Raw genomic sequence first — 24399 nt, 5'->3', positions numbered from 1 at the left:
ACTTTATTGTTACCATCAACCTCCTACAGTTTGGGGGAACCCAATCATTCTTTAAAACATTAGAATGACAACTCCAGTTTATTTGGCATATTGTATAGGTGAGTGGGAAAGACCTGTCAAATCCCAGAAAGGGGTGTGGCACCAGCACCACCCAACCAGAAGAAAAATCTCTCTTTGGCGTTAGTGTCATAGCTCCCTATCTGTTCCGCTAACCCATTAAATGATGTGGTGGAAGAGGATCCTTTCACAATCTTTGTTCATTTTTTTACAAAGCAAATGGAAGTCATACATAACCTTTTACAAAATTCATTTTTTGTTTTAATTTTTTTCCAGGTTTGTGATATTTGTGAGACATCAGCAAATCAATTTATATTTTTTTCCTCTGTTAAAACAAACAAAGCAAGCCCCCCAAATTGAAACCTAACAGGTTAGAATAAGTTCTTAATTATCCACCCAGCCTTTGAATTCTTTTGCTTCTAGTGTTGGCCAAAATTGTCTAAATAGTACAGCTTTTTCTCTAAGGTAGATGGAAGAGATTATCACAATAGCTCAATTCACTAAAAGCATTTGTATTTTATAAATACAAGTCAGCAAAGACAAAAATTAAGATACTCATTTTCTCAATGATCAAAGAAATGTGACCAGCTCTGATGGGCAACCCAAACTCAAGAAGTCTAACTTTTCTGCAGAACCCTTCAGAACTTAAAAGATCACTGATGTAAGGTCACTAGCTGGCACCTCTTCTTAAAATTACAATTTAACATATTCAATGCAATGGGCAATAACTTACCCTTACATAATGACAACTACTATTAAAGAGAAATCATGGCATTTGAGAACAATGACATAAGATTAAATCAAGGCACCATGGCTAACTATTCAGGAGACTATATAACAGGTTAAAAAAAAATTCAAGGCCAGGCACGGTGGCTCACGCCTTTAATCCCAGCACTTTGGGAGGCTGAGGCGGGTGGATCACGAGGTCAGGAGATCGAGACCACCCTGGCTAACATGGTGAAACCCCGTCTCTACTAAAAATACAAAAAATTAGCCAGGCGTGGTGGCTGGCGCCTGTAATCCCAGCTACTCGGGAGGCTGAGGCAGGAGAATGGCATGAACCTGGGAGGTGGAGCTTGCAGTGAGCCGAGATGGCGCCACTGCACTCCAGCCTGGGCAACAGAGCGAGACTCCGTCTCAAAAAAAAAAAAAAAAAAAATCAAAGTTAAAATAACTGAAAATCAAGGTCAAGTAGCAAAATACTTCTAAACTGCCTTAAGCCCTGAACTGTCATATTTAAAAATTTATTGTTTCTTGCTTGAGACAGTTTGTCTCCTAAGATACTACTCAGAATAAAGACACCTGTTGAAATGCAATTGAAGTCATTTTCTAATACCTAATATTTCCTGGAATTCTCCCAAGATCCAACCATACCCAAAGCAACATTTAAGTCTACACTTGGGTAAAAATTCTAAGTTACTTTATTCATTTTTAATTCACTATTTAGTTTTTCTCTTTTCTCCTTACTTTGTAAAAAATCTACCACCAACTTTCAATAAAATAGAGATGGATTCTTTTCCTGGGTCTGGTGACACTGTTATATATGAAAATACACACTACTTTCCTAATGTTTTTGGATATACTTTTTCCAAGAAAAGCATAATTGAACTGCAGGTCTAAAATCAAAGCTGAATTCACACACTGATGCTCCCAATTCAATGTTTACTCAGTAATGCAAGAACCTATGCTTTTACATCAGGATTCCACGGCTGCACCCAAAGCACTCAAACGAAAAATGTAATCTGACAGCATAAGAAATAATCCCCCTATAACTGTTTATTAGAATGTGAATATAATCCAAATCAATAACTAAAAAAAAAAATCAAATTACAGAGCATGCATAAAATACAAAGTAGCAATTTACAAATAGATAATATTATCTTCATAACCAATACACTAAAATAATAAAATGGCTATAGAAGAAAACCAAAATGACTGACTACAGCAATGCCTTCCGTGTGCCCCACACATCATGAGCACCGCAAGAGACAAAAGATTAACTATGAAATATAGTAATCTAAGCAAGCCCACACATACATATTTTTGGGTATTTCCCACCATCCTGAATAGTATCACTGCAGTTGACACAACTTCCAGGAAACTGCAGAGTAAGTGCTTAATATTATCCACGAGAAAGCAAAACTAAATATTAGTGTGCACATTTCTGAATGAGAAACTAATTGCTTCATTGATTTCAACAATGTAGTGGAAGAAAACTATTTCAGGTCTCTACAATGCCTAAATGCATTCTATTTAAACTCAAGGTACTATTTCATTTTACATACTAAAAGAATACATGCCTTTAAGTGGTACCACTTGAGCAGAAATTAACCTCTCACTGTATTCTTCAGACATACTGAAACCAAAGATTTAACTGGACTATATTCCATAATATACTGCAAAACTCAAATATTAGCATTGTTAAAATAATTATCCATGCCTGCTGGTGGATATGGTGATAAAACTAGGTTGTATTTCACTTACTGGAAGGTTCTAAGACAAAATTAACACTTCAAAATTTGACACTACCAGCATTAAACCAGCTATTGCCTGAGCAATAAAATGCCACATAATCTACTGCTTGGAAATTATTTTAGATCATTTAAATCTTTTGGGCTGCCTGATCATTGCAACAGAGGCACCTGAGATGGAATTCCACAAGTCTCTTCAGTTCCCAGCCTACCAGGCAGCACTGTTTAACTTATGGCCCCACAACCATACTACTAATGAAACCGTAACAATCTTTTGTGTTTACTAAGAGAATTCTCCAGAAAAAGTGCCCCCCTCTCTAATCAACTTTGATGCTTACAAAAATTAAAAAACAAAATTTACTCAACTACATAAACCTATTAAGGCATTTTAGAAATTCATGTCCAGAATAATGGAAAATTTTCAAGCTCTCAAAATCCTATGTTTATAGGGCAATTCTTAGATTTGTGGAAATACACACTGCACTGAGAGAAGAGTGTATTACCTATAAGCTGCTCTGTGGCAAAATGGTAGCTTATTTCTAAGGTCTTCTTAGTTTGATTTGATCAAGACCAATAGGTCTGAGCTTCAAGTGATCAAGTTCTATTATGTCCTACATACAGTGACAGGCTTCCATGATGAAAAGTAAACAATAATTGAGGAATCCAAACATTCAGTTTATTAAACTAAGGCTAGTGAAGCCATAGCATGAAAAAAAGCTGCAGTCATTCGGGACAAGTGGATGATTTTATAAAGCTAAAATCAAAAGACTTAGGACATGGAAAAATTCATAAGTATGAAGTAATAAAACACAAAAGTGACACAAGAATTACAAATATATTTAAATCTCAGACCTGGGAAATGGACTATACACAGCCTTCTAGGGGAGAAGAGAAATGCCTTAGATGTTCTGACAGCACTGCACCTTTGGCTTGTTTTCAGTGGTTGGTGGAACATGAATAGGAACCACATTGTTGCTTGGAGACATGTCATTTTCGCGTCTGTCTGACATTTGCTTCTGAGAAACAATGCGGTAAATCTCTGAAGGAAAAAAGAAACCACCATATTTAGTGTGAATAAACCTATCATAGTTAGGATAAAAGATACATAGAGGTAGGAGATATATTTGCATCAAAGACCATAAGGAAACTGAACAGAGAATACATAAATTTAAAGTTTTAATTTCAAACAGCCACTGATTGGATTCAACCCTCTATTTTAACAATTGCCCTTGGGGTAAGAAAAGAAACAAAGGTTTTTCCATGTCAGAGGGAAAGGTTCACCAGTCAAATAAATCTTTGTTTAAAGAGGTAAACCAGGCCAGGCAGATCACCTGAGGTCAGGAGTTTAAGACCAGCCTGACCAACATGGTGAAACCCTGTCTCCACAAAAATACAAAAATTAGCCAGGCATGATGGTGGGTGCCTGTAATCCCAGCTACTCAGGAGGCTGAGGCAGGAGAATCACTTGAACCCGGGAGGCAGAGGTTGTGAGCGGAGATCGCGCCACTGCACTCCAGCCCAGGCAACAGAGCAAGACTCGGCCTCAAAAAAAAAAAAAAAGAGGTAAGCCAATAGCATTACATAGTTTATGGACTTAGATTCGAAGTAAACCATAAGAGTATTTTCAGTCTACCTTTACCCCAAAACACAAACAAACAAACAAAAATTGCCTACACACAATGACATTGTACCACACAAAAAATAAATAAATAAATTTGCACTATCAGACGCATTCGGCAGAGTACATCTTAACAAACATGCTAAAATCCCAAACGATTCTTGGAAGGGAAAAAAAGATAATGTGTTTATCAGTGACCTCCTGAACAAAACTTAAATTGTAATTAAAGAATGATACAAAATAGGCAACTTAAGATGTTATATGTAAACTCTATTTTTATTTCATGATACTTACCAAAAATAATTTAGTGTCTGCCTCTTTTACTAAGTATTAAACTCTGTAAGGATCAAAACTGTGTCTGTCTTACTGCTGTACCGCAACATATGTGTTGTGATAAATAAATAACTGCATGAATGTCACTAAATTCCTCCACAATAAGTATCTGTATGTAACACGTTTGGTCTTATACTGCACTGCCTAAAACTTGTTCCCTCTGACTAGATTATAAAGTCCTTAAGAACAGAGAATGTACCTTATTTTTGTTTACTCTCCCAGTTGTCCCTCCAAAAACACTACTCTCAAAAAGCAAGATAATTCTAAAAATGTGTCAAATTAACACAATTAGCCTCCTAATATGATGTACTAGGAAAGACACAATGTATTCCTATGAAGGACACCACGTATTCCTGCCAAAAATATTTAAAACTAATTTAATCACGAGGAAATAATGAGATAAATCCAGACTGAGATGGGGATAAATGTTCTAAATTTGTGCTATCCAACAGAGTATCCATCTATTTTAATTAAATAAAATTTAAAATCCAATTCCTCATCTAACTAGCCATATTTCAAGTGCTCAAATAGTAACCTGTGGCTACTCTATTCAACATCCCAGATACAAAACAATTCCATCTGTTGAGGCTCAGAAACCCATACTCCAAAATGGCGCTTTGATATGCTGAACTAAAGAAGCCTCAAGGTCTCTCTGACCTTCTCCCCGTCATCCTCTCTCCCTGGCACAGGATGAAGCTGAAGTTCCTTCATCTGCCTGAGATCCAGACCCACAAAAAGGGACAATTGTTTTTTCTTCCCCTCCCTGTAAGACCAAGAATGTAACCACACTTAAACAGACTCTTTCACGAGATAATGTACCAATTAATTTCTGTCCACTGATCCATTCATCCTCCCCAGTAATCCCCTCAACAGAATTCCTTTTCTCCTCCTTACCATAACCTGTTTTGCCAGAATGGCATAAGCCTCTGAATGCCATTGGGAGGTGGGTCATCTCTCTAGTTCTCCCCAGAGAAAACCAGTGTACATGTTAATAAATTTCGTATGCCTTTTCTCCAATTAATCTGCCTTTTGTGAGTTGATTTTCCAGCAAACTTTCAGAGGTTTCTATTTAGATCTCCTACAAGAGAAATCTAAATGATATAAAAATGATAAAGCAGGATTCTTTTTCTTCCTAACCTCTACCTATTGTTTGGACCTCGTGAAAGGTCCAAAGCTGTATCAGATAGCTTTCAGCAAACCTTCAGAGGGCAATAGGGACACTTCCCTTGGCTCCTATACATGTGATCTTTAAATGGATCTTGAATTTTTTAATTAAAAAACAAATCTACAAAGGACATTATTAGTATAGTGAAGAAATATGAATATGGATTGCACATTAAAAACTGTATAAATGGGCCAAGCGAGGTGGCTCACGCCTGTAATCCCAACACTTTGGGAGGCCAAGGCGGGCGGATCACGAGGTCAGGAGATCAAGACCATCCTGGCAAACCCCGTCTCTACTAAAAATACAAAAAAAAATTAGCCAGGTGGGGTGGCACCCGCCTGTAGTCTCAGCTACTTGGGAGGCTGAGGCAGGAGAATCGCTTGTCCCGGGAGGGGAGGTTGCAGTGAGGTAGCACCACTGCACTCTAGCCTGGGCAACAGAGCACACTGTCTCAAAAAAAAAAAAACTGTATAAATGTTAAATTTCTTGGATACGACATATGGTATTGTGATTATGTAGGAGAATGCCTATTTTTTTTTGAGACAGAGTCTCACTCAGTGAGCAGTGAGGTTGAGATTGCACCACTGCACTCCAGCCTGGGGACAGTGTGAGACCCTGTCTCCAAAAAAAAAAAAAAAAACCGGTGGGGGGGACTGCACAGGAATTGGTATATTCATTTGGTTCTAAAGGAGAACATGCCTTTGAAAGAAGGAAACAGATCTAGTTTAGCAAGTTCCTACCCCCGCCCCCCCACAAAACTCCCAATGAAATAACCTTCTCTAATCAGATAGCTAGAAGTTACCTGCTTCCTACTTTCTTATCAGGTTTTTGGTTTGGTTTTTTTTTAATGACACACCCAGCCACAAGAGACTTAAGTATGTAAATTACTTGTGGAACCTCTTAAAGCCAATCACTCTTTATTGCTTTGGTGGCATTTTTATTAGCAGACACCCTTTTTGGTAACTGGAATAAGTGCAGCAGTAATCCATTTCTAAAAAACAGTATGCTGTACTTGTACACACCAACACTGCTCAAATTTCTTGCTTTGTAATGAGATCTCTTTAATTATTTACTTCTCTATGTTCTTTGAGAAGTCTGCCTTTCCCTCTCTTCCAGTTTTACATATATTTGTTTTTTATGTAAGAACTTTTTTTTGTTTTGGTTCCCCTAATTTAATCTTCAAAACAATTTATAAAGAAGTTAAAACTTACAGTGGGTTACATATTTCATCTTAATTTACACACATAATTTACACTTGAAAAAGAAGAGCCTCCCAGTTTGAGACTAGAGGGAAAGCTTAAAGATGAAGTTAATTATCTTTATTCCTTAGCCACTCATCTGATTGAATGACTGAAGGGTAAATCCTTTTCTTTACCCTTGGCACCCTCCCATCCCACCTTTTTTCATTGAAACAAAATCTAAATAAAGATTCCATATCCTTTTTTTTTTAATTTTAATTTTAGTAGCCTGTCTTTATTGAATCCTAGTTGTCTTTCCTTAATGCCTCTTCACATATGAACCACTGTCAACCTTCTCAGACATAAATTTTAGCCACTCCCCTTCCCCCACAAAAGAATCTAAGAAACGATACACTTGCTGTCTGTTTTTGTTAGTTTACATATTCAGTGGACTACAGCTTACTGTTTTTCAACTTCTGAGAAATTAGTTCTTAATTTTGGAAAATGTAGTAATTCAGTTAATACATCTCTCTTTAACTTTTTTTTATGGAAATTTTCTGACATACCAAAAGTAGAATAAGGCCAGGGGCGGTGGCTCACACCTGTAATCTCAGCACTTTAGGAGGCCAGGCGGATCACGTGAGGCCAGGAGTTAGAGACCAGCCTAGCCAACATGGTAAAACCCGTCTCTACTTAAAATACAAAATTAGAGGGCATGGTGGCTCAGGCCTATGATCCCAGCTACCCGGAAGGCTGAGACATGAGAATTGCTTGAACCTAGGAGGCAGAGTCTTGCCTGACAGAGCAAGACTCAGGGGAAAAAAAAAAGAATTTAGTCTTCATACTAAAAAGATATCCTGGACATATTAATTACATGGAGAAACCTAGCAGACATCACCTTAACCAAGTGGTCAAAGTTAACATCACTAGTAATTAATAAGACATCCAATTATCACAAACCTGCTGATATGATGCACTAAGAACACTTGTGGTGTTCCTGCCAAAAGTGTATAACCTGAGTTTAATCATGAGGAAAAAAATCAGAAAAGCCCAAAATGAGGTACACAACAAAATAACTGGACTGTACCCTTCAAAAATGTCAAGGTCAATAAACAAAAGATTGAGGAACTGTTCGAGATTAGAGGAGACTAAAGAGATATGACTGCTGAATGAAACGCATGACCTGATCTTGGACTTTCCTTGGCTAATAAGGGTATTATTGGAACAACTGGCAAAATCTGAATAAGGTCTGTAATTAAACATTGATGTGGCACTATTATCTAACTATTTTGATAATTATACTGTGGCTATAAAAGAGAATATCCTTGTTTTTACAAAATATACACTGAAAAGTACTCAAGGATGAGGGTCATCACGTCTGCCACTTAATCTCACACGGTGCCAAAAAAAATATGTATATATTGAGAGGGAAGAGAAAGAAAAGGACAAAGCAGACGTGGTAAAATATTAACATCTGAGGAATATGGGTGAAGGATATTTGCAAATTCTTTTTACTATTATTTCAACCTCTTTAAATTTGAAATTGTCAAAATGCAAAGTTAAAAGAAAAAAGCAAAAGGTATGCATTAAAAACATCCTTTAGTGAACTGAGAAAAGACAAAGCTGCACTGAAATTCAGAGGCGGAGCAATCTACCAGTCTCACTCTCATACTCTAAAAAAATACCATCAGCAAAATCATCTCATGGAGTCACTTTCAAATTCATGGGTGGCAAGAATGCCATAGGTCTATTCTGAAACCAACAACACAATTAACTCTGAAGTAACAATGTAAATCTTCTGATATGTAATTTTACAACTTAAAATTTTTGGCCGGGCATGGTGGCTCATGCCTATAATCCCAGCACTTTGGGAGGCCAAGGCAAGCAGATGGCTTGAGTTCAGGAATTCAAGACCAGAGTGGGCTCCGTCTCAATTTTTAAAAATTTTAAAGCTATTTTTTCTTTCAGCAATATCAAAACACAACGTAAATACTCCTTTAAGACTGTTAACATTTAAGGTAGAATCAAGTGCAATAAAGTGTCTGTTCTCTTTACTGTTTTCTCTATGCATTCACATTTCCACTGGCATACAGGAGGAAGAAAGTTTAGAACAAACATCCTAACACCTGCAGAACAACACAGATGTCTGCTGCCACATGCAGTGATCTCTGATCCTACAGACCAACAGTGAGATTTATGCAGGAAGCTGAGGAAATAGTGAATATAGAAAGGAAAAGTGGTAGCAAGTGAAACTAAAGTCTTCTTTGCTTTCAAGCAACAATTAAGCTGTAACAAAAGTTCAATCTAGAGTGAATTTTAAGAAAAGTAACCATATGTTCATCTTTTTTTTCTTTTTGAGACAGGATCTCACTCTGCCCCCAAGGCTGGAGTGCAGCGGCATGATCTCAGCTCACTGCAGCCTAAACCTCCCAAGCTCAAGCAATCCTCCCACCTCAGCTGGGACTACAGGCGCACACACTACCATGCCTGGCTAATTTTTTTGTGGTTTTTTTTTTTTTTTTTTTTTTTAAGAGACAGGGTTTTACCATGTTGCCCAGGCTGGTCTTGAACTTTTGAGATCACTGCATGTGGCAGCAGACATCTGTGTTGTTCTACGGGTGTTAGGATGTTTGAGCTCAAGCGATCCGCCTGCCTCAGCCTCCCAAAATGCTGGGATTACAGGCGTGCATCAACATGCCCAGCTCTCATCTTTAAAGACAAAAGCGCTCAATTTTAAGTACCGACTAATTCACGTTTGAGTGGATCAGAAGTTCAATGTTACAAAATGGTGCATAAAATAGTTAACTGCATATGGAAGACTTGGGCTCATCTTCACTTAATATCAGAATAAATGGGCCAGAATTATAGCAGAGGAGATTTGATGGAACATAAAAAATATTCCAACAATGAGGACTGTCTAAAAAGTTTTTCGGATGAGATTTTCTGAGGCCTTAAAATGCTCACACATCTTTAAGGTAATTTAATTCACATGTTTTAAGACTATGACTCTGAGGAGCAGGGAGGTTCAGTGACTTTAGTTAAACGGGGAGTAGAGGCAAAGTGATAAAAATGTAATGCCCTAGAACTCCTGGGTCTCAATCTAGTACTCTACATGTTGACTTAATAAAACGCACACAAATGGCTATAAAGAAAACAAGGACTTGCAGACATACTGCATATTTAATCAAATCTTGCTTGCTTAAAACAATCTGCAGTGAAACTTTGACAGAGAACATTCTAAAGGAAAGCTACTGTGTTCCAAAGACTGCTTATCCAACCCTAGCACTATTCTTCTGATAACAGAAAACAATTATAATAAAATAGGTACATAAATCACCAATTTTCTCATGCCTTAATTGCTGTTCAGCTACTAATTTGCCAACTGTTCTCTATACACCAGGGACAGATAAGTAATTTACAGTATTCAAAATGGGTACTTTACAGGTACTCATTTTTGAAGTCTAGGGCAGTGACAGACCATTCTTTGCTAACCGTTACTGAGACAAAAAACCTTTAGGTCACAAAAGTCAAGTCAAATCCTATCACAAGATTTTATAAATATAAGCCTTCTCTCAAAAAGGAAATAACAAAACTCCTCAAAATATATATGAATTTTATAGATGGAGAAATTAAGGCCTAAAAGGGTTAGGTAACTTGCCTAAGACTGTAGAACTAATAGTAAGTGGAGGAGCCAGGACTAGAATCCAAGTCAGGCTTCCAAATCTTAACTCCTTGACTTTACGCTTACATTTTTACAGTAAAAGAAGATAACATGTTAAAGTTAAAATCTGTTCATCTCTAATACAGGGGCTGCATACAAACCATAAATCAAAACTTGTTACATTATAATTGGAAACTCAATCATATCTCTGTATAGACTTTTTAGAACAATGCCACGTAAAACTATACTATATATTAAGACCACATTTTAAATCATGAGTTCTTAAAAGTAACATACAATTTAAAAGTATTTAAAAACAACCCATCAAAGTACTCATTAGAAGATTAAGACTAATCTTACTAATAAATCTGGTTATTCTAATAGTTTCAGGATAAATATGAGTGAACACTTCTTATCTCAGAGGCTGACCTGGTCATTCACATTCCAAAACAGCATGAACTCCATCTCTTTCCCACTACTTTTTAAAACTTTTCTATATGCAATCATTGGCTGATTTTATCTACCAATTATCTCCCATGATACAATATAGAATACGCAAGTGATACCTTTCTTCTGTATCATAGGAGAATTTTATTTTGTCGCTGTAATTTTTAAAAATGTTTTTTCCCTAGCTTTTCCTTTACTAAATTTAAAAAAGGGCATTTATATCTTTCTATAGCTGGGATCTCAATATTTACCTTATAAAAGTACATTTAAACATTACTTTGTGACCATGAAGAATGGAATACCTGGACTGAAGTAATAATGGAAGTGAATGAATTATTTTCAAAGTATTTTTCCCACTATAAATCAGATGAATTAGGACAACTGAAGCTCAGTGAGCAAGGGTTGTAGTTAATTTTGCACTCTAAACAGCTTTTGCTAGAGTAGCTCTCAAATGATAGTTACTCTCGGCTGATATATAGTTTAGTTACTGATTAGTTTGTTTAAATTACCTTCCTAAAACTTCTAGTCCTACTGATGTAATCTGAAAATACAAGTCTTACCTGTTAAAATTGTCTGAAAAGCAGCTTCTACATTTGTAGAGTCTAGAGCCGAAGTCTCAATGAATGACAAACCATTCTTTTCTGAGGGGAGACACAAAAGTTCAGTCTTGTCAAGTTTTAAAACAAAGAATAGGATATACTCAAGCCCTCAAAAGGAAAAATAACAGAACTTTTTAAAACTTAAGACCTCCTCAACTTCTGGAACAGTAAGGGCACCATTCTATTTACACTTTATTTATTTACTTATTTATTTACTTCTTTATTCAAGTAGAGATGCAGGTCTCACTATGTTGCCCAGCCTGGTCTTGAACTCCTGGCCTCAAGCATTTCTCCTGCCTCAGTCTCCCAAAATGCTGAGATTACAGGCATGAGCCACCATGCCCGACCCTACTTACACTTTAATATTTACACTTTAATAGATTAAAAATAATAGCGAGAGAGCTGGGCATGGTGGCTCACTCCTGTAATCCCAGGACTTTGGCAGGCCAAGGCAGGCGGACTGCTTGAGCCCAGGAGTTCAAGACCAGCCTGGGCAACATGGCAAAACCCCAGAGAGAGGTTTTGCCTTTCTCTCTATAAAAAATACAAAAAATTAGCTGAGCATGGTGGAACACACCAGCAGTCCCAGCTACTTAGGAGGCTGAGGTGGAAGATCACTTGAGCCCAGGAGGTCGAGGCTGCAGTGAGCCTTGACTGTGCCACTCCATTCCAGACTGGGTGACAGAGTGAGATCCTGGCTCCCAAAAAAAAAAAAAAAAGAAGTGAGAAATTGTCAGTTGGCTCCTTCCTTATAATAAATACTTGTTACATCTAAATACTACTCACTAGTAATGAATGACACCACTTAAAATGTGGTAAAAATGTATCAAGTTCCCAGTTATTTCCAACTCTTGCTATCCTCTCCATCAACTATATTGGCTATAGTATTCAGTATGTTGTAGCCATATTATTTACAATAAAGCTATTCTTGCATGGGAAATTTAAAAAACTGTTACAGAAAGTTATTCATAGCATAAGCATTAGTGCAAAGGCAAGACTTTCTTTTTTATTTGTTTTGTTGTTTTGAGACAGAGTCTCGCTCTTTCGCCCAGGCTGGACTGCAGTGGCGCTATCTCGGCTCACTGCAAGCTCCGCTCCCGGGTTCACGCCATTCTCCTGCCTCAGCCTCCCGAGTAGCTGGGACTACAGGCATCCACCACCGCGCCCGGCTTTTTTATATTTTTAGTAGAGACGGGGTTTCACCGTGTTAGCCAAGATGGCCTCGATCTCCTGACCTCATGATCCACCCACCTCAGCCTCCCAAAGTGCTGGGATTACAGGCGTGAGCCACCACGCCCGGCCACAAGACTTTCACTAGCCACAATGCACAATGTTGTCTTCTGGCATGCTGTCCCTACCAGAACAGGGGCAAGAGACATGTGAATTCTTTATGAAGCCAAAAAGTTATAGCTCCTAAGCAACTGCATCCCTGTTGGTCCCTGACACTCCCTGAGCCTCTGCCTTTCACTCACATAGAGCTCACGTACAGCAGCCTTTGTAAACACAGAAACATAATAGAAAAAGAGACAGAATACACAATGTTTATATTCATTTTTTGGCGGCAAAATATTCGTGTTTTAATGACTCAAAGCAAAAAGCTACACAGTCATCAGAAACTTTCAAAACAATTCTTGCTAAGCATTCATGTTTACCTTTCTGAAACTATTATAACCTATTACTCTTATTGGAAAGGTATCAAAACCACAAGGCACAATGGTAAGAAATATCACGGAATTCCTATCACTAACCTGCAAAAGCTCTTGCTTCATCTGTAGGAACTGCCCTGAGATGACGTAGATCACTCTTATTGCCCACAAGCATGATAACAATGTTACTATCAGCATGATCTCTCAGTTCTTTCAGCCATCGCTCTACATTTTCATATGTGAGATGTTTAGCAATGTCATAAACCAATAAGGCACCTACAGCTCCACGATAATATCTGAAAACAGAAACATATTTAGTATCAGAAAACCACAAGATGGAAGCAACCAGGAAGAACTCAAAATATGGATTATGAGTTTTAAAAACATACTTATAAATAAATTTCTAAGGATTCCTAATACTAGAATTCTGAAAAGATAAAAACAACAGTTCTTTTTCCAATACCAAAAGTCAGCTAATTCACTGGATGGCAACCCATTTCACAGAATTTAAAAACCATGAGACTTACGCTGATGTTATAGCTCGGTATCGCTCTTGCCCTGCTGTGTCCCATATCTGTGCCTTTATTGTTTTTCCATCAACCTGGATGCTTCTTGTTGCAAACTCTACTCCAATGGTGCTCTTGCTTTCCAGATTAAACTCATTTCGAGTAAATCGAGACAGGAGATTACTCTTTCCAACACCAGAATCTCCAATAAGGACAACTGGAAAAACAAAGAATTTAATGTCAGATGAATGAGGCAAACACATTCAGAATACCACTATGCTTTCAACAGAATGAAGTTTGGCTTCAGAGTAAATAAAGCAAGAAAAATAAGGTATATGATTTTTAAAAAGGAATGGGGGTAGGGGGTTGAACAGCATGTTCTTGACCAGTTACCAACGAATAAAACCGATTTATTCTTTTCAACCTGTTTCTACCTGCATGACTTCCACATATCATCTGCTTAGCACAGATACGGTACCCTGTCTTAAACATGCAGTTTTAATCACGGATGCACTTGGCGTTGATGACAGGCATTAATTACCATCAATGCTATGCCAATCTTACTACTTTAGAAGATAACAACTTCAAAGATAAATCCTAAACTAAATGAACAATTTATGATATTAAAATGTAATGTATCAGAAATGAAAACAACAAAGGCTGTTAGTGGGTGGGGAAGGACAAAATGAATATACTTCGTTTCATCGAAGACTGGGTGTGACCTCAGGACTCAGACCTAGGCAAAATGAAAAACATTTAACATATGAGGCATAGGGTTTATAAACGTCACCATACAGATCACAGAAACTAAAATGACCTTTAATAGTTGCATTTATCAGATGGGTTCAAAGTTAGAGACCCCTCTGCCAAAAACACCCAAGCCACTAAAGATAAACAGGGGGTACTAGAAAACTAATTCTGACACACTGTGAGTCAAAACCAAAGCAAGTGACAGGTGTGGTGGCTCACGCCTGTAATCCCAGCATTTTGGGAGGCCAAGGTGGGCGGACTGCTTGAGGCCAAGAGTTCGAGACCAGCCTGGCCAACATGGTGAAAACCCCATCTCTATAAAAATACAAAAATTAGCCAGGCGTGGTGGTGGGCGCCTGTAATCCCAACTACTTGTGGGCCTGAGGCACGAGAATAGCTTGAACCCAGGAAGCAGAGGTTGCAGTGGGCCGAGATTGTGCCACTGCACTCCAGCCTGGGCGACACGCTGAGACTCTGTCTTAAAAAAATAAATAAAATAAAATACAACAAAGCAAGGAGGGTATATACTTTCACTTATGACTCCATGATTTTTTTGAAAATAGGTCTTAATTAGATGAATTTGCTTCCTGTGATTTCTATAGGCAGCAGTTTATTTACTAACTAGATACATGGAGATTCTTTTTCACTCAAGGTGGTATTACACTTAAGAATTTCAAAAACAATGGAGAAACAGGCAGTTAAGTTGTTTTAAGACATTTTCTATCTGAATTTAAAGTTCAAAATGAGTTCACACGTTTATAGAATCTGAGCTAGACATTTTTTCCTTTGTAAAAATTGGTATCAGCATTTCAGGAAACATTACATTCGTTCCTACTTTTGACTACTAAGACTTCTTCTTATCTAAACTAGCTAATTGATTTAGACACCAGGACTAGAAAATCAAACATACAAAAATAAGGCCAAGGAATAAGACCCTTCCTTACTAAAGAGACTGGGATTTGGTGGTACGAGTGGAAAGAACAGTAAAAACTGAGAGCTCACTGCATTCTGGTCAGAGGGCAAAGACAGTCCATTATACATCCCCTCCTTGCCACAGGAGCGGATATAAGCTGGCCTCTGGACAGTCTTGGACAGAGTACATTATCAAATGCATATCTTTCTGGCTTCCTCAGTCAGCTGATTCAGCAAGAAATCATTCAGGAGGCAGTGAATCCAATGCAGCACAAAGAATGGTTATTTCTAACTAGAGAGTCAACTAGAGGGTGTCAAAGGTGCTGTGGCAAACACATACATGCTTTTATTTGATATCAGCAAAAAATGTCAAAGTTATTAAAGTGATGTACAAAAGCAATGCACTTTCAATTTTATAGGATGGATAGTTGATATATTAGTTTCCAAGGTCCACCATTCTGGATATGAAGTCAAATCTCAGTTTCAGTTAATAGTCTATTAGTAATAGGATACATTCACTGTTGCCTCTTAGGACAAAAGGCTGGATGTTTGCTAAGGAAATGGCCTTTGAATCACTTACACACAAAAAAATTTTAATACAGAAAATACATGAATAAATACAAACAAAAAAATTAGACAGGCACGGTGGTGCATGCCTGTAGTCCCAACTACTCAGGAGGCTGAGGTGGGAGAATGGCTTGAGCCTGGGAGGCAGAGGTTGCGGTAAGCCTGGATTGTGCGCCACTGTACTCTAGCCGGGGCAATAGAGCCAGAACTTGTCTCAAAAAAAAAAAACTTCCAGCACTTTCTTTCTTTCTTTTTTTGAGACACAGTCTCACTGTGGCCCAGGCTGGAGTGCCGCGGCACAAGCAGGGCCCACTGCAGCCTAGATCTCCCAGGCTCAGAGGATCCTCCCACCTCAGCCTCCCTAGTAGCTGGAACTACAGGCACATGCCAACACGCTCAGCTAATTTTTTGTATTTTCTGTAGAGATGGGGTTTTGCCATGTTGCCCAGGCTGGGTCTCAAACTCTGGGGCTCAAAAGATCCACTCGCTTTGGCCTCCCAAAGTACTGGGATTACAGGCATGAGCCACCATGCCTAGCCAATTCCAGCACTTTCAAGTTTTGGTTTCCTCCCTTTTGACCTCCACTTTTAACTAATGATTATGTTCATTATCTCACCAATCTCAACTCCTTATACCATCATAAAGATAGTAAGGGAACTTTTTTCTTAATGTAACCAATTAATGTTAACACTATAAAAAAAGCACTCTAATCTGAAAATAACTCAAAATTCATGAATGTTTTAAAAAGTTATCTCAACTAGGCCGGGCGCGGTGGCTCACACCTGTAATCCCAGTACTTTGGAAGGCCAAGGAGGGTGGATCACCTGAGGTCGGCAGTTTGAGACCAGCCTGACCAACATGGAGAAACCTCGTCTCTACTAAAAACACAAAATTAGCCAGGTGTGGTGGCGCACGCCCATAGTCCCAGCTACTCAGGAGGCTGAAGCAGGAGAATCACTTGAAGCGGGAGGTGGAGGTTGCAGTAAGCTGAAATCGCGCCATTGCACTCCAGCCTGGGCAACAAGAGTGAAACTCCATCTCAAAAAAAAAAAAAAAAAAAAGTTATCAACTAGACATCTGCTGTATTTGAGTATCATCGCAAATACCTAATACTAAATATCAAGCTGCTAAATGCATAAAAGCAGAATATACATATTAATTATCCATTGTTTAACTAAAATTTCTGCCTCTTCAACCACATTTAGTTTTATATTTTCTCTTGCAAACTAATTTACTGGACTAAAATATAATTCATCAAAGACAGTACCTCAACCCTAAAAGTTACCACCTGAGAGAATAACTAGTAATTTTCATTCTGGTTTTCATAAATTTGGAGACATTTCTATTCTTTCAACTATATTCATAGTCGAACCTCCTCAAAAGTTTTTAATATACAATGCGTTCAAGGCAGGACACAGTGGCTCATGCCTGTAATCTCAGCACTCTGAGAGGCCAAGGTGGGAAGATCCCTTGAGCCCAGGAGTTTGAGACCAGCCTGGGCAATGTAGGGAGACCCTATCTCTACAAAAAAGAAATTTTTATTTCTGTAAGTGGGATAGTCTTAAAAAAAAAATAGCCAGGCATGGTGGAGCACACTTGTAGTTACAGCTACTTGGGAGGCTGAGGCAGGAGGATTTCTTGAGCACAGGAATTTGAGGCTGCAGTGGGCTATGACTGTGCCATGGCACTCCAGCCTGGGCAACAGAGGGAGACCCTGCCTCAAAAAATATATATATAGATATATATATAATGCATACAATAAAGCTCTAGTCTAGACAAGTTTTTCCAGATTCAGCAGAATCTGAGTTGCTCAACCAAAACTTGTGAAAGAAAGACTACTACCAAGATGCAAGACAGCAAAGTTCCTATGATAATTTCTACTGACAATCAGCTGATGGTTAATTACTACTGACCTCCAATGTGATTGAAAAGAAAATGTCTTAAGCAATAGACTATGTATCCAGATATTTTCAGAAAATCTAACTTTGGATTGGTGTCTACCGCACAATATTTGTAAATAGAAATCATGATTGACGCTTACTTATGTACCACAGGGCCTTAACCACATTGTTTGTAAATACTTACGGAATTAAAGTTTTAAAAATAAAAAGTCAAGTTTAAATAAAACTGATTCCCTTCCACCAAAAAGTCTCACTATTGGGCTTAAATAAAGGTTACTGTTCAAGAACAAACACATAATTTAGAATAATTGTCCTGCTCGCCCCACATTACATTCCTATTTAGACCACTTCATCCCCTATTAATCAAAATATCCATTTATTTTGAACTGGTTAGTTACAAACTAACTCCAATTCCCTCAACTACTGTATTTGCTAGGTAAACCTTCTAAGTAGAAACAGCTGCAGTCCATCTCAGTGAATAAATCTCTGTACAATAAAGCCATTTTGAAATAAAATCATTCTTGCTTCACTTTAAAGTAGGATACTTGTATAAATAAGAAATTGGCTAAATAATCAGCATTGAAGTTAAAAAAAAAAAGAAAAAAGTGACTCATATCCTGTAAGAGCTTTAAAAAAGTAGAAATCTGGCCAGGCACGGTGGCTCACACCGGTAATCCCAGCACTTTGGGAGGCTGAAGCGGGCGGATCACCTGAGGTCAGGAGTTCGAGCCCAGCCTTGACCAACATGGAGAAACCCTGTCTCTACTAAAAATACAAAATTAGCCGGGTGTGGTGGTGCATGCCTGTAATCCTAGCTACTTGGGAGACTGAGGCAGGAGAATCGCTTGAACCCAGGAGGCAGAGGTTGCAATGAGCCGAGATCGCGTCATTGCACTCCAGCCTGGGCAACAAGAGCGAAATTCCATCTCAAAAAAAAAAAAAAAAGTAGAAATCCTCCTTAGCAGAATTTTTAACACCCTGTCTTAAACAGCAAAATGCACAACAAAATGAAACCATAACCCATGGAAACATAAAATGCATTAGAAGTTCCTAGTTTTATGTTTCTTTAATGATATTTAAATCCTCTTGTAGTTGAACCTACATTTAAGGCTCAAAAAACTGACAAAGGCCAGGCACAGTGGCTCACACCTATAATCCCAGCACTTGGGGAGGCTGAGGAAAGTGGATTGCTTAAGTCCAGGAGTGCGAGACCAGCCTGGGCAACATGGCAAAACCCTGTCTTTACAAAAAAAAACAAAAAATTAGCTGGGCGTGGTGACGCGCTCCTGTAGTCTCAGCTACTCCTAGGAGTTAAAGAGTAGCTAGGGAGGCTGAGGTGGGAGGGTCACCTGAGCCTGAGGAGGCCGAGACTGCAGTGAGCCTTGATTGTGCCACTGCACTCCAGCCTGGGGGACAGAGCAAGACCCTGTATCAGAAAAAAAAAAAAAAAAACAAAAAAACAAACCTGACAAAACCACAGTAACTTCTTTCACATTATTACCATTTATTGAGTCCTCATGGTTAAAATTTTACAGTCTCATTTAATTCTCACAATCTTAAGAGGCAGGTATTTTCCTTTTTATAAATGAGAGAACTGAGACTCAGAAAAGTTAACTTTTCCAAGGTCATAAAGTAAATATAAGACCTGAGTCAGGATTTAAACCGAGGTCTACGTGATTCCAAAGCTCGGTGCTCTCAATTGTTGCTAGAAAGATGGTCTAATCAAAAAGTTACAATACTTTAGGCCAATTCAGAATATTTAATATTCTTTGTTAAAAAATAAAAGGACCTTGTATAACCAACATTCAAGTTCAAACCAAACAGGAGAAATATCCTGACGGTCTATCTTGTTCTGAATTAATTACTTCAATGACAACCTTTATAAAGGCACACTACCATTATATCATATTTTAAAACACAAACCTAACCTTTAACCCCAAAGTCTCAAGAGATTCAAATAATTTCACATCATCTCAGATACCTTCGGCAAAAGGTATGCTGTCATATACTTTTTGTAATCCAGGCCTCAGTTCTGTATTTGTAAAATGAACTAAGTACCCTGAAAATACTTTCCAGTATGGAGGGGGAGGGTGGATACCAAAAGTATTCACCCTATACAGTAGAATATTCTGAGTCAGAGGAGTAAGAGATGATAAGAGTATAACAGCAAGCTAGTTAGTATAACAAGATTTGCAAAGTATTGGGAAAGCAAAGAAATCTTTCCTGCTTGGTTTAGTCAATCATTCTTAGCACCCAATGGCAAAGACAGAAACAGTCACCATGCTTAACACTCTTGAAACTCCACCCTCCGCAGTAAAGCTTTAATAGCAATGGCTTCTTCCTCAGTGGTAATGATCTTTGTTCGGCACACTACCTTCCCAATTCAGGAGCAGAGAAAGAGCATCAGAGTGAGAGTGCATTCACTGAACAAAAAAAGCATCTACTGTACTCTCTTCTCATTGAAAAATGTACCCTTTATCTTCGTTGATTAAAAAAAAAAAACTGGATTCCTTCCGGACTCAACCAATAAGCAATTCTTTCTAACCAACCCTGACCCTCCAATATGTTCTGTCCAAGGGCACTACATGTTTCCGTATCTTATAATAAATATTTAATGTAACCAAAAGAGCACACAACTTCCTCCCACCCCCAACCTTTTGGGAAAGGTATGTGGCTAACTAGGGCTCTTCCCTTCCTGTTGGATCCTCCCAGCGATGCAGCAGGAAGCAACCAGTCCATAGAGATAAAGCAAGCTAGTATTTGTGCAGCGCACAACCTTTCCTGCTCAGGAACCGGGCCTTCAGGTCTGGCAAGGATAACAGCCACCACCCATCCGCAACCTCATCTCGCGAACCGAGTAAAGAGTTATGCCGGGATGGGTGCCACTGAGTAGGGAGGGCAAGAAAATAAAAGGCTAGGTGGGAAGTAATGTCAGCCTGCCGGGTCACTGCGACAAGTGCGCGAGTGGGTGATGGGCGATCCCTCTTACCCTCCCTCCCACCACCCGGGTCGCAACGGAGACAAGGGAGCTCTAAACACGATTTGGGGAGGGAAGGTAGAGAGAGTTGCCAAATGGGGAGTGGGGGAGGGAGCGGTCAGAGAAGGTTAAGGACCGCGAGAACAGCGGGGCGGAGGGTGAGGGTGGGGGCTCTTGGCCCGCTCAGATTTTACGGGGTCCTGGACCCGGGATGGGAGAAGCTTAGAGGGGCGGCCGTCCAAGGGGAGGGGAGATACAGAAGAGACGCTCGCTCGAGGAGGGAAAGGGGGCAGATAAGAAAAAGACCTGTAGTGGGAGTCTGCACCGAAGGCAAGGCCAAGAGGGAAGCGAAGAACCCGTCAGAGGGGCTTCGAGAGAGGACGCGAGCTGGGAAGGGTGTACGCCGGGGGAGGGGGGGGGCGCTACACCCGAAAAGAGAGATGGTGGGAGGAGCGGCGGGGCCGTAGAACCCGGGTAAAGGAATTCGACGATGTGGGAGAAGGCAGTCCGCCAGGGGAAGGACACGCAGGGAGGGGCTCTGAGGCCAGCGAAGGCCTATGGAGAGGTCGCTCAGAGAGCGGCATGTGATGGGGACCCCTGTCTGAGCGGGGGAGAAGAGGCTGAGCTGGGTAGGAGACGGAACCGCACAAAAAGGAAGGGCTGAGGGAGGCCTATATCAGTGCAGGGGTGGCCGGCACGAGGGTCCACCGGGAGTGTCCCGGGTCCCGGAACGCGGACTGTGTACACTGCGAGAGCCCATGGCCTCACCTTTAAAGAGGTAGTCGTACTCGTCGTCGCGGGTGCCCATTGCGCGGCCGAGGAGCGAAAGGGCGGGAGCAGCAGTGGTATCTGTGGGACCAGGGGGCGTCGCTGCAGGGGTAACCCGAGCGCCGAGCTTCAACTGCCGGACTGGGTGAAGAGCCCCTCCCTGCCGCTGCGCCACTTCCGGCAGGCCCCAGCCTTTAAGGGGAAGTACTGCCGGGGGCGGTGCCCCGCCCCTGAGCCCAACAAGGGAGGTGTGCGCGAGAGTCGAGATGCGTGGGGCTTCAAACTTTAGTCGCTAAAGGAGGCTCAGAGGGGAAACTGAGTCCTGGAACGCCTAGCTATCATGGTCTTAGTGGCCGCTTGCTCATTTCTCGAGCTACCGTGCCCGGAAGCGGCTCGCTGGAACCGGGCGGGACCGCCTGTGAGTGGTGGGTTTGTGGATGGGGGTGGGGTTCTCTGAGGATTAGAGAGCGGAAGGCAGCTATACACGCGTGGCGGTTCCATGGTGTAATGGTTAGCACTCTGGACTCTGAATCCAGCGATCCGAGTTCAAATCTCGGTGGAACCTGCAGTGGCTTTTCTTATTTTGACAACATCTTTAATTCACTTTTTTGGTCACTAAGTAATTGAACAACTATGACACATGTTAAGATGGTGATGTAAAATTTAATCCTTGCCTATGAAGACCTCACAAATTTCCCACTGCATTTCAGTTACTATCTGCTACCTGGTGGGGGTTGTCTTAATGAGCTTCTTCACTGCCTTTTTTTAACCCTGGGCTCTCAAACCTTGATTCAAAAGCTTCAATGAAACTTGAAAATTCCTTTTGCTGGAATTTTCTACCTCCAGCTTCATGCACGGGTAGGCGCTTGTCACTCACTCCTCTCCGGAAATCTCTCAATCTATCTCATTTTCATTTAGAGTACTTCGCCCACCCTCCTCATCAAGATTCATCAAGAACTTGAGTCCTATTTGTAGGCCTCTAATCTAAGTCCGTTTACATAAGTATTTCATTTAACATGCCAAGCAAAGGATGGTAATTTCCATTTTAGCGGAAATTTGGATACTAAGACTCAAGTGATTTGCCAGATATCATGTCGCAGGGCCTCCCTGTATTTGAAGAGAATTTTGTCATTCCAGAAAAGCCTTTATCCAATTATTGTCACACCTCCTACCTCCTATATGCAAACTCTCGATTTAGACTTGTGGGCAAGTATGCCTATAACAGGCAGAATAATGCCCCCTGCCAATTATGTCCACTTCCCAATTCCTGGAGACTGAATAGGTTAGGTTACATGGCAAAGGGGAATTGAGGTTATAGATGAAATTAAGGTTGCTTATCAGCTGACATTAAATTAGGGATATTATCCTGGATTATTTGGGTGGGCCCAGTGTTGTCATAAGGTCCTTAAAAGTGGAAAATGGGCTGGGCACGGTGGTTGATGCCTTAATCCCAGCACTTTGGGAGGCCGAGGTGGGTGGATCACCTGAGGTCAAGAGTTCAAGACCAGCCTGGCCGACAAGGTGAAACCCTGTCACTACTAAAAATACAAAAAATTAGTCTGGCGTGGTGGTGGGTGCCTGTAGTCCCAGCTACTCTGGAGGCTTAGGCATGAGAATCGCTTGAACCCGGGAAGCGGAGGTTGCAGTCAGCTGATACCATGCCACTGCACTCCAGCCTGGGCAACAGAGAGAGACTCGTTCTCAAAAAAAAAAAAAAAAAAAGTGGAAAATGGAGGCAGAAGAGGTCAGAGTGATGTAACTTGAAAAGACCTCAATCTGCCCTTGCTGGCTTTGAAGATGGAGGAAGGGGCCCAGGAGCCTAGGAATCCGGAGGCTTCTAGAAGCTGGGAAAGGCATGGAAACAGATTCTTCCATAAGGCCCCCAGAAGGAACACAGCCCTGCTGACAACTTGATTTTAGCCCAGTGAGACTCTTGTCAGACCTGTGACCTACAGAACTTTAAGCAATAAATTTGTGTTGTTTTATGTCACCAAGTTTGTGGTAATTTGTTATAGAAGCAATAGAAAACAAATACAGTGCCAATTTCAGTGCTTTCTCTAATGCTATAAAGTGGTAGTAAGTTTATCTAAGGTCCTGTAATCCCAGCTACTCAGGAGGCTGAGGCAGGAGAATTGCTTGAACCAAGGAGATGGAGGTTGCAGAGAGCCAAGATTGTGCCACTGCACTCCAGCCTGGTGACAGAGTAAGACTCCTTCTCAAAAAAAAAAAAGAACAATAATGTTTAATTTAGTCTCAAGCATGACTAATAAAAACAGTGTGTTGGTTAATACTGAGTGTCAGCTTGATTGGATTGAAGGATCCAAAGTATTGATCCTGGGTATGTCTATGAGGGTGTTCCCAAAGGAGAAACAGTTGAGTCAATGGGCTGGGAAAGGCAGACCCACCCTTAATCCGGGTGGGCACCATCTAATCAGCTGCCAGCGAATATAAAGCAGGCAGAAAAATATGAAAAGGCTAAACTGGCTTAGCCTCCCAGCCTACATCTGTCTCCCGTGCTGGATGTTTCCTGCCCTCGAACATTGGACTACAAGTTCTTCAGCTTTGAGACTCGCACTGGCTTCCTTGCCTCTCAGCTTGCAGAAGGCCTATTGTAGGACCTTGTGATCGTGCGAGTTAATACTACTTAATAAACTCCCCTTTATATATGTGTCTATTCTATTAGTTCTGTTGCTCTAGAGAACCCTGACTAGTACAGTTGGTAAGAAAATCAAAAGGAACTCTCTAGTAAAAAGCCTGGAATTATAAATTTAGAAATGCCTAGCCTTAGGCTATGGGGGAGAAGCAAGACCTGAAATATATCTCACCCTCCACATCTGGGGAGG

At 40.2% G+C, this 24399-nt stretch overlaps 1 protein-coding gene and 1 non-coding gene across 2 annotated transcripts; one reads left to right on the top strand and one right to left on the bottom strand.

Annotated features, from left to right (window-relative positions):
• Positions 1–1818: 1818 nt before the first annotated feature.
• RAB11A (RAB11A, member RAS oncogene family) lies at positions 1819–21725 on the bottom strand. The gene is given in 5 exon segments (NM_001133957.1): positions 1819–3567; positions 11491–11571; positions 13278–13471; positions 13703–13898; positions 21557–21725. Coding segments are annotated over 5 exon segments (651 nt in total). The 5' UTR covers positions 21597–21725; the 3' UTR covers positions 1819–3427.
• A 324-nt stretch (positions 21726–22049) lies between these two features.
• Positions 22050–22121, top strand: TRNAQ-CUG (transfer RNA glutamine (anticodon CUG)). Its single transcript has one exon. It is a non-coding gene; the product is annotated as a tRNA-Gln (tRNA).
• Positions 22122–24399: the final 2278 nt, after the last annotated feature.

This window comes from Pongo abelii, chromosome 16 (genome assembly GCF_028885655.2).
Source record: "Pongo abelii isolate AG06213 chromosome 16, NHGRI_mPonAbe1-v2.0_pri, whole genome shotgun sequence".
Taxonomy (NCBI): Eukaryota; Metazoa; Chordata; class Mammalia; order Primates; family Hominidae; genus Pongo; species Pongo abelii.
The sequence above is the reverse complement of the archived record's forward strand: the minus strand, read 5'-3'. Positions and strand labels throughout refer to the sequence as shown.